This window comes from Pectinophora gossypiella, chromosome 1 (assembly GCF_024362695.1).
Source record: "Pectinophora gossypiella chromosome 1, ilPecGoss1.1, whole genome shotgun sequence".
Taxonomy (NCBI): Eukaryota; Metazoa; Arthropoda; class Insecta; order Lepidoptera; family Gelechiidae; genus Pectinophora; species Pectinophora gossypiella.
In genome coordinates, this window is record NC_065404.1 from 5,499,234 (window position 1) to 5,511,008 (window position 11,775).

Here is an 11,775-nt window from a genome sequence, read left to right on the forward strand (position 1 = left end):
CTTGATGAGATACGATATCCTAAAAAGGTTACCTCAGGGACACCAAAAACACACTTAGATGTGTTCACCATCATGCCATACTCCTTCAACCTACTGAAAATGGACCTCAAATGCTCCTCGTGTTGCGCCTCGTCCTTGGAGAAAATTAGAAAATCGTCCAGGTAGCAGTATACGAAATCCAGTCCTCTGGTCATCTCGTCCACAAACCTCTGAAACGTTTGACCCGCGTTCCTGAGTCCAAACGTCATGAACGGAAACTCAAACAATCCGAACGGGGTCGTAATGGCCGTTTTCGGAATATCTTCTGGACTGACAGGTATCTGATTGTACGCCTTCACTAAATCCAGGGTACTAAATATTTTGCATCCAGTTAGGCTGTGAGCAAAATCGTGGATGTGTTTAATCGGATACCTGTCAGGCACAGTGCGGGCATTCAACATGCGGTAATCACCGCAGGGACGCCATCCGTTGTCCTTCTTCGGGGCTAAGTGCAGGGGCGATGACCAAGGGCTTTCAGAAGGTCTGGCTGTACCACTAGCCAGCATCGACTGAAACTCCTGCTGGGCGATTTTCAATTTATCCGGCGCTAAACGCCGAGGAGAGCATGCAACTGGGGGGCCTGGGGTCGTACGGATGTGATGGACTGTGTTGTGGGGTATAGTGCGATGGATACCAGCTGGACGAGTAATCTCGGGATAGTCGTCAAGAATGCGATGAAACTTCGTCTCACCAGTCACCACCTTTACAGAAGAAATATCGTCTAACTTACTACTAACAAGCATAGCACTAGTACATAACGAGGTGGCGTTGTCCATCAAGCGCTTGTTTCGGCAGTCTACTATCAAGTTATAGAAATTCAGAAAATCTACACCAATTATCGGTTTCGTCACATCAGCAACAATAAAACGCCAAGTGAAATTCCTACGGAGGCCGAAATCAAGTGTAAGATGAACAAAACCATACGTATAAATATCAGAACCATTAGCCGCATTTAACACATAATTAGTCCGTGCACGACGATCACGCAGCGAAGACCGGGGGAAGACACAGAGGTCGCTACCGGTGTCGACCAGAAATTGCGTCTTCGTCGCTCGGTCGGTGACGAACAGGCGACCAGCAGATGTCGGGCAATCGTCAGCCGCCATTAGCGACTGCCCCTGGCATTTTCCGACTTGTAGTCGCACGGGCGGATGCATCTACTCGCCTTCTCACCGTACTTCCAATGGTACCAGCACAGCGGAAATTTCCGATAATTGGACTGGGATCTCGAAGTGGATCGGCTACGACTCTGTCGCCTGCCGCGCGACCGAGATTGTCTGCTGCTGCCACCGCTCAACTGCTGGAACTGCCTGCGAAGCTCTGCGATCTCGCGAGTGAGGTCTCTCAGCACAGATCCCGGTATCCCTGTCTGCTGAGTCTGGCTTGTCGACGCTGCAGCTACCACCGGTGAAGAGGGTGCGATGTCGTTAACCCTATCAGCCAAGTCCGCCAGGTCGTCGAGTACAGCAGATGATGCCTGACCAGCTAGCACTGTCTGGATGCTTCTCGGTAGGCGGCTTGTCCAGATGGTTTTAATGAAGTCGTCGGGCACGTCATCACCAGCAAGGCTTTTCAGGTGTCGCAGGAACTGTGAAGGCTTGCGGTCACCTAGCTCCTCGTGCATCAGGAGCTGCTTCATCTTCTTCTCATTGGAAGCGGAGAGGCGCTTAATGAGCTCGGTCTTGAGCTTCTCGTACTTGCCAGTTGCGGGTGGTCGCACGATGATATCTTTCACCTCTCTGGAGTACCGGTTCTCCAGCTGTCCCAACACATAATAAAATTTGGTGGTGTCGCTGGTAATTCCGGAAATCAGAAACTGGCCCTCCACATTCGCGAACCATATCTCCGGCTCCTCTGGCCAAAACGGAGGAATCCGTACACCGACTTTATCAACATCGATGTTGACGGATGGTGTTGTAGAAACGCGATCTCTGACGTCAGCTGGGTCGTCGCTTCGTACAATTTTTCAGTTTTTCATCTAATTTTCACCTTTCCATGTCAGAACACCAAAGTCAGAAAGAAAAACAATATCGTATCAAAAAAGTAAAAAAATATTCAAAATAAAAAGATTTTATACAAAAGTAACCTACAAGCCGTTGGTCCCGGTTACTACTTACTGATGTAAGAAAGTAGTCGTTACATGAGCCATGTTAGGGGCCTTTGGCTGCTCAATAATAACCCTGACACCAGGGAAATGAGGTTGGTAATCCACCTCACAACCAACACGATAGAAGACTCTTGTCCTGGCTACTAATTGTTTATTTAGTTTATTAATGTGATACACTTATTGTGATATAAATTACTAGACTCTTTCCTGCAGCTAAACTGTTTAAACGGTTTTGCAGGGCATTGCTAAATTATATATTTAGTAATAAGATTTAATAAATATATAAAACAATACAATTTAGCTTGCCATCGACACGATAAGAAGAAGAATAATTATATAATTTAAAAAGAAATCCAGATAAAATTATGTGTCTATTTTTAACCGGAAATGTTTCATGTAAATTGTTAAGTTTGACTACCCTTTTCGGCTACTACTTACTGAAGTAAGTACACAGTCGTTACTTGAACATCATAATGTGTACGTAATTATTATGATGAAGTTGGTAATCGTCCTTACAATACAACCCACACGGGTACTTAGATCGAAATTCGAATAAATCGAATTGGTTGTTCGAAATTCTATTTGACAGACGTTGTTGGCTTTGCGACCTAAAGAAGTGTTTGGAGCTGCGAGAACTGAGCGGTAAGTACGATATCGAATTGGGGTCTCAGGACTTAACGGGCGAGTAACTGTAGTTGCATCGAGGTTCCGGAAATTGAGCTAGTCTCTAGACTAGCTTAATCGCATGAACTATCATAGCCTAGTTTCCAACTAGTAAAATCAGTCGCTTTTTACTAAACGTCAAAACACGAAATTACCATGGAATTTGTATGAAAAAGCACACTGTGACGTCATAGAAGAACGTGACAAAATGTCGCACTTTTTATTACGGATTTCTTGATCAAAATTCATAAGTGAGTTAAATAGAAAAAAAGAAAATGTTTTTCGTTAGGTTTAGATCTGTCTTTATTTAGTAATCAGAATTTCATAATTTATCTTGGAACAACTATAATCAAATGGCTAGGGCTTGAAAATAGATTGAGAGTGCAACGGAGGCGCCAGGGTGACGTCGGTCCTGCCTCGTGTAAGCACTTTAACTAGGGTTACATGCGTGAGGGTTACACGGGTGAATGATGGGTCTACTACACCACTGATATTACGAACCTGTTTGTGTCGTCCACTTGTCCACTTAGACAGCGGGTGTGCTTTTATTTTATTTCTATAGAGAAAGTGACGCGTGTATATGGTAATTTAGAATTCGAGAAAAGAAAAGGGATTATAGGGAAACCAGTTAGTTATAATATAATATCTTTTGTCTTCGGTAATGTTATTCTCCAATTACCTACTTACCTTTTTAATAAAGTGCTTAATTAGGAACACATTACTTGTAAATTGGTAAAATTTCCTTTAACATAAACTGCCTATATACGTCCCACTGCTGGGCACAGGCCTCCCCTCAATCAACCGGAGGGGGAAAATTTCCTTTACATTGTATCAATGCAAAACGCGTTTCTAGGTAAATAAATAATTGCTATAAGTTATTTTGCAGGCGTTCAAACAAGTTGTGACACAAATCCCGGTTTGTATATTCCGAACAGGTAGAGGTGAAATGAAAATGGTGCAAAATGAATGTAGATATTTACATACCTTCATCAATTTACTGAGATATTCAGAATATTTTATTGTAAATATTGGCTCTTCGCGGCAGCGTTCAAAAGAAGAGTTCTTTTGTACTTAGTTCATTCACCTTACTTACCTTCGAATTAAATACGTTTTATGACAATTGTTTTACAAAATTTATCATTGTATTATAATGAGGTATTCTTGGTTTTGGTCTAACAGAAAGCTCGGTGAGGTGTGCCTACTAAGTTCATCTTGCGGTGGATGTACCTCTGAATAGAATAGAATAGAATCTTTATTTGCTTTAAACACGGTATACAGAGATAGAATAAATTATACAGGTCCATGACATGTTTAGCTAAACATTGTAGCATGCAAAATATAAAAAATATAACAAATACCGCAACTGGAATATAGTCGTGAACTTCTTCTTCTTTGCGAGTCGATGGCGATCGATACTAAATTGCTGACCAATAAGTGGCCACGCTTACGGCATACGGCGCTTACGGCGGGTTAGTCGTGAACTTATTTTATTTTATGAGGTATCCTTTAGTATGTACTACAAGGTACATAATATATAGGTGGCACGTGCGTAGAGCAACACTGGCCTCAGTCGGAGAAAATTGCGACCTGTTTAGTTTACTGGAAAGACTTCTTTGTAGGTAGGTAGTGTTTCTTTATAGAAGCACTAACGCTTCTGTATAATGGAAAGATTATGCCCGCCTGACTTCCGCAATTTTCTTTATTGTCTAACCCGACGAACAAAGTTGTATGTTATATGTAGTATTGTAGATTTGCCGCAGATGATGCCATCTACTTGGCCGGACAAATGGGGAGCACTGAAAGTTCTCACCCGATACAACGTTTAAGACAACAGGCCTGAGGGTGTTCAGCTCGGTACTAATCTCGGCTCAGGAAGTCGTCTGAGAGGAAAACTATTTGAAAGAATTAATCGACCCTCGTGGGTCGATAACGATAAGCGCTGATTGAGGGAAATCGTCGACCACGCCGGCGGGGTCGGTATCGGGGTCCTGAAGTGAAGAAGATTGGCTGAAACAAAGTTTCGACGACGACGAACAAGTCTGCAAAACTAAATATCTATTACACTTTGATAACTTTTTAGTAAACAAGATAAACTTCAGAAATAAAAAGGACTTGAAATGTTTATAATGTTTAGTTGAATTGTTACACAGATGTCTGATAAAATTACGTATCTAAAACGTTTTTCGTACTCAATATTCTAGATAGATGGCTCCGCTATCGGTTTAATGACGATACCTACATACCTACATCGAAAGAATTTCGCACGGACAGGAAGAGGACCCGGTGGTGTAATAGTTAACACGCTCGTTCCGGCTTGACAAGAGCTGCGGGTTCAAGTCCATCCGAGTCAGATTTTTTTAGATTTAAATTTTCTTTTTATTTAAAAAGTGTAGTACTTAGTTTTGTACGATAGAAGAAAAAATAACGAGCTTTGTCACGTGCCTTTTGACCGCAAAACAAGCAATCGATCAAAACAAACTATTGAAAGTTCACCCATCTAGTGATCGACCTCCGATAAGAGTCGTGACATTTTCCAGTGCTAAATATAAATGTTATTTATGGACATATTGTTCAATAAGTTAGTGAAACTTGACAAAGACTTATAAAGTAGCGCTAACTATAACATTCGACTTAATATAACAGTAAAGATAAAGTTGAATGAACTTGTAGTAAACGTAACTCGGTTCCCCAAGAGCAAGCAACAAAACATTTACTTGATAAATGTTTCCCGTTCGCAAAATATTTGACTCCATAGTAGTACTGTTAAATGGGGTAAAAAGTAGAAGATGAAGGAGGCAGCACTGTTGAGTGTTCCTAAAGAACATTGGCGAGAAAATATTTAAAAAAAGTTAACGACTAAAAATGCGACATTTACTAATCTTCATGAAATAATTTTGCCCAATTTTTCAATATATCATAATAAAAAGTAAAACCGTTTCCTGTGCGTTTATTTTAAGACTAATATGTTTAAGAAGTTCTTTTCGCAAAGGCCGGTCATAGGATGCCTTTTTGACGCGATTTACTGTAGATTTCTCGAATGGTATTCATTACTTGGCCGAAGTTGTAAGATTATTTTTTCGTCCTAGACCATGTTTGGAACCAGACACTACCAAAGAAGCAATAATCTTGATCCGATCATTTACCTAAACAAATTATTTCATTTACAACTCCGTGTTTCGTTAACAGCTGTCGTTCCACGCTAATGTTTATCACTTAAGCATTGTTTATTATTGTGAACATTGAAAACGAAACAAACCCTCTCATTTAAGAGATACATATTTATCAGTCGTTCCCGGATTCCGCACCCGTTAAGCATCCATATCACAGTATCTTGCGTCCATTATAGGTAGACCCTTCCCAACCCTTTTCTCTAACGTTCCAATAGATGGTAGGAACCAAATTAGTCTTGAACTTTTTGAAAAGACAGAAGACTTAAGAGTTGACTTGTCAGGGTTCTTGTTAAAAAGGTGGGGCCGTAACGACAGAACGGAGCATTATGGAGAGGTCATTGTTCCAAAAACCGACCCTTCACCCCACGGGTCACGGGCTGATGCTTCTGGATCAAAGTCGAAACTTGACGAAGACTGAATACCTTTAACTTTTAGTTTCATGTAATTGAATGTCCATTTCGTTAAAAAAGAAAGAGAGTCAATACTTACTAATACAATTGCGGATTCCGGGCCAATATTTGCGTTACAAAATTGAATTTAGAATACATAGTAACGAATTGGACCTATCAAAGTCGAAATTGTGCTTTTAGATTCATTGAAACAGTTTTTTTTAATTTGTTGTTGGGAAGGATGTTGATGGACCTCTCTCTATGTTAAATCTTTAGAGAAAAATGGAAAGTTGAACATAAATATTGGTATTAACCAGGGCCGCTTATAAAACACCATTTGAGAGGAGTGACTCATAAATCTCACTAAACATTCAATAATATACTCTTAAAAGAAGTCGAGATGAACTTAAGACTTTGTGTCGAGAGCCAAATGATATCTAAAATTCGCCTTTTAAAACGGCAAATAAAAAACAACGGCATAATTAAATTCCCTTTTATAACAAAATCCGAAAGAAGAAAATCCGGGAAGTCTTATAGGGATTATGATAAAAACCATTTACCTGTTCACAATATTTGCGCGAAAGGAGGTGAATGACCCGAACCGGACTTTTTCTCCTATAAAATAAAATATAACGAGCTGTAACGAGTTTTTCAATACTTGGCTATATATTTGACGTTAAGTCTATAGCAAATTGCTACCGTCCTTACCATTGGAGCAATTACACCAAAAAGACCTTCAGTGCTCTCCGCGTTCAATATAATAACGCCTTCAGGGGGTTGTTGGGGCTGCCCTGGCGCTGCAGTGCCTCGGGGATGTTCGCCTCCTGGAGCACTGATGGCTTCCAAGCTGTCCTACGCAAGCGTGTGGCTTCTCTGTGGGAGCGAGTGCGGGGCAGCGGCAACAGTCTCCTGAAGGTGGTCTCACAAAGGATGGACAGTCCCATCCTCACTCACTGGATGTACATGCATGTGACATCCAATGAAAATTATAAATTTTACTAACTTAGATATAATATTCTATTACTAACAAAATATGGATAAATATCTGAAAATAAAATATTTCATTCATTCATTAGTTAACACTATGCTTACTTTTATTTGTAGAGAATTTCAACTTTATGCTTAGTAATTATAATGGTTGCTACCGCGACTGTGGTCTGCCACCATGGTTTCCTATTAAGACCGCTGGGTTCTAGTCGTCATTCACGTTCCGGGTTGATAAATCAGCTGATTTATTTCTATGTTTTGTGTTTTACTCTCCAGTTCAAAGAACGATTAGTAAATTTTAGGTGATAACTTTTCAAAATGAAGCCACCCCAGAATTGTCGAAACAAAGGCAAAACAATGCTTAGACAAATCACTTGAAGGTCTTTAACCCCTTTTCGCATGGAGGGATGTTACAAACATTTTCATAAGCTACAAACGTGAACATCTTTAGTTACAATAAAAATCCTTTCTCTGCTTTCTGTGCTTGTCTTACTAAAGTTTTTATGTTGTCAATTTTCTATTATGTAATACTAAGAGTCACTTCCGTCAAAATAAAATAGGTAGCATTCATAATGTACTTACTTGTGACTTACGATAGTAACGCAAAGTAAACACATGTACCTTCTAAGGTTATGTTAACCATAGATAAGTACCTATATAAACAGGGGGGCTACCGGCTAAGACGAAGCCGATTCAGATTGGAGCAAATCGAACATCGATTTGATTCTGTCGTACCGCGTAAGCAGCCAAGATGGCGATCCCCGATTCGTGACGTCACATGAAGTTCGGCAAGCCGATTGAACGAATGATTTCAGTACTTTTGACACTAAAATCGCTACCGCGTAAAAAATCGAAGTTCGGCGTCTGAAGCCGATTCCCATTGGAAGTGTCAGTTGAAGCCGGGCACTTTTCAGTAACCGTGATCAATTTTAATTTCTTATTTTCACTGGTTTTCACCAATATTAGGAGCTATTTACGGTGGGCGACAAATTTTAGGAACATCTTAATCAATATAAAATTGATATCGGCGTGGATTTTCGTGTTTAAATACCTAAATACAGTGTCACGGAGATAGTCGTTTTATGGGCTGCTGTGGAAGAAAATGTCTTCAGAATCTTGAGCAAATCGATTGCAGGATACTTCGAGAGAAAAGCCAGTATATACTTCTCACAGGTACATCTATTTATAACATTATTTCTGACAAGTGGCTCAATGTTTACAGAGGAAAAGTTGCTGAACTTACTAGAAGCGATTTTTGATCATTTCATACTTATCTATTTTGTTTTGTTTCAGAGAGTAGCTACATTGGTAATTTTAGATTATCAAAAGATGCATTTCGAACTTTGTATCATGACTTAGGACCATATCGGAAGGTCCAATGCTCTACAACTGTGCAATCGACTTTAAGGTAGGTGGTTACTATATTATGTTATATTTTACCTTATATTTTGATAATTAAAGTTATACTAGAACATTACATGAATCCAATATAATATCTGTATGTTATAATTACAGTGACAAATGCCCTCAATCAGCCTGCAATCGTGAGATAATATATCAAGTTTCCTTGGACAAAAACTGAGCATATAGAAGTCTCCAGAGGTTTTAATGACAAATTTGGATTTCTTGGAGTACTTGGATGCATCCATGGCACACACATTGCCATTATCCAACCTCACAAGTGGGAAAAGGCCTTCTTCAATAGCAAGTATTACCATTCATTGCATGTTATGTTGGTAAGAATCATGCCTTTAACTAGCTACATTTGTTTTGATTCTTATGATTGAGTCGCTAAAAATTTTTTAATTTTCAGGTTTGTGATGGAGGTATGTGCATTACATTTGTGATGCATCCAATGGGAGTGTTAGTGCCAGATTGCTAGCCAAGATAACCATATTTGGAACAACAGCAATTTGAGAAGGGAAAAGGAACATCTCCTTAATTTTAATATGTTTAAGTTCATTAAGTGGACTTGTGTGGTCCTTGAAATGTAAATTATGAAGTCAGTGTGGTGTAATCAAAAGTGGCAGATTTGTTATTCAATAATACAACATCTAAACAAACCCTTCTTTATTGACATCAAATAAACTATTTTCTTTATGCATATTTATTTATTTTGTGTTATTACATAATTTGTTTCATTGCACCCCTCTCATTAACCAACCTATCTCTCAAGTAGATACATTTTTTCTAATCTTGTGTCCATTGTGCTTAATAAAGTAGTTTATCCATCTATCTTTAACTTGTAATAAATAAATCCATTTATTTTGTATAAATACAAGCTTGCGGGGCCTTATTGGACTAGACTATTTGTAATGTGTAATAGTATAGTCAAAAAAGCCCTGCGGGTGGATCAAAGAAATGTAATCAATTAGAACATACTACAAATATAATATTGTTCCCAATTCTTACTATAATATGGGAATATAAGTTAATTGCATCCAACATCTTCATCAATACACCTATACAAATCTTTTTATTAGATAGTAGTTGGCAAGGAGTGGGTGTATACATATACTATACACCTCTGCCTACCCCTTCGGGAATAGAAGCGTGATGCTATATTATTTTTGTTTCATAATAGTTCTTGGTAAAATGATATCTAGTTGCTTTGTCTTTAATGTACTTTAATGTTACCCCTAGACAAACTCACTTAAATAACATGACCAAACTTAAGTATTTACGTAAATTAAATACAACTTCACTTAAATAACATAAATGGAGTACTTATACTTTAGCTTAAATATTTACATACAAGTTTATTGAATACATATGTTTTTACTTAAGTATTTTAACTTAGTTTCTCTAGTGTCTTCGTTCTTGAGAATCGTCATGCTGCTATTCTTTAACCTGTAATAAATAAATCATATAAAATACATGCGAAATATAAACAGTCACAATATGACAAAGTTTTTATGACATCTATCATGTACATTAGTAATAGTCTTTATAGACTAGTTATAATCCTTTAGTTATTACTTTATTTATTTGGGTGATCCCGGCAAGGCAAAAATTTTGTAAAGTGGTCCTTCATGAATTAAAAGTTTAGGAACACTAGCCGACTCTAATGGAATGAAATACAATGTAAAGAAAATATTTTGGAATGTAATAAAGTAGCACATACAAAAGTATAAGGATATTTATATTTGGCCTTTATTCTTGCTATAGTATGGAGTAAAATATGCTGATCAAGGAGGTAAATTTGGGTATATAACATACATACAATCTTTATGCTACATCCCTGGCGGGGTAGGCAGTAAGGACAGACCACTAAGTGTCATGATCCTTATAAACTTCTCCTACTTGCTCCAATTCCATACAATTTTTAATAAGTTTGAGTAAATTACCTTATATTGGTCTTCACCTAGCTTCCTCCAGCAGCAGCCGAAGCAACTCTGTTTGCATATCTGCGGCCTTGCTTTTAGCTTCAGCAGCTGTAGCCAGCCAGCTTGTTAACTGCTGAAACAAGTCGCTCCTCCATGTCTAGCCTCCGACTCTCTAGATCTAGTAGGTAGTAAATCGGTGATCTAGAAAAACAAAAAGATACATTTACAAGTTTCGAACAAACTATTTAAGTTGTTGAACAATGAATAGGTTCATTATGTGACTATTCTTTCTTGACTTGTTTCTTACTACTACTAGATTAATAATTTACTTACATTTCTTTCGTTATTGTTGTTATTGTATAAATTCTGAGAAGATAAAACTGTTGCATTCGGCGCGAATTCAAGTATGTCAGCTGATATAACATAACGTCATTTTTCTTTTTTTTTGCGTTTCATTACTTCAGTTGCAAAAGAAAAATCCGTCGTTGCATTTTCCTTTTGTTTTAAACATTTGTAAGACTTTACAAAGTGATTAACTAAAAATATTATCAATTAATAAAAATAACATACAAAATTAGTCTGTATTTTTTAATTTCATAATGATATAAAATATTAAATGTTTACCAAATGTCTCAACGGAACGCAAGACCAAAAGTCATTCGTTCAATCATGCACCCCTCTAATATGTCTATTATTATCTATGGATTGATTTTCATCCAGATTGCAATGAACATCGGAAATTACCCGGTACCAAACGCCGAACTTCGATTTATCTGAATCGTTTTCAAGTCGCCGAAGTTCGGCGAATTAGCCGGTAGGCCCCCAGCCTATATACGTCCCACTGCTGGGCACAAACCTACCCTCAATCTACCGGAGATCTATGAAATCTATAGATACATTATTCGCAATACATCATCATACTTAATACTACATACTTAATATAATATAAATAGTCGAGAGGAATATTTGTTTTTAAGAAAAAAATTATTAAATGTCGGAATGTCTGGCGAAAATTGGCCCAGAGGTAAATTTTCCTACAGACTTTTGAATCTGTGAGTTACATGTTGGTCACATGATATTATGACAATTGTAAA

At 38.1% G+C, this 11,775-nt stretch overlaps 1 protein-coding gene and 1 long non-coding RNA gene across 2 annotated transcripts; both read right to left on the reverse strand.

The window, feature by feature from the left end:
* Nucleotides 1–1,144: 1,144 nt before the first annotated feature.
* LOC126367008 (uncharacterized) lies at nt 1,145–7,312 on the reverse strand. The gene is made up of 2 exons (XM_050010361.1): nt 7,134–7,312; nt 1,145–1,991 (listed from the first exon to the last, which is right to left on the reverse strand). The coding sequence occupies exons 1-2, from the start codon at nt 7,310–7,312 to the stop codon at nt 1,145–1,147; spliced, it is 1,026 nt and encodes a 341-aa protein (XP_049866318.1).
* Nucleotides 7,313–10,068: 2,756 nt separating this feature from the next.
* On the reverse strand, nt 10,069–11,507 carry LOC126378808 (uncharacterized). Its single transcript, XR_007568144.1, has 3 exons — nt 11,015–11,507; nt 10,703–10,882; nt 10,069–10,205 (listed from the first exon to the last, which is right to left on the reverse strand). It is a non-coding gene; the product is annotated as an uncharacterized LOC126378808 (long non-coding RNA).
* Nucleotides 11,508–11,775: the final 268 nt, after the last annotated feature.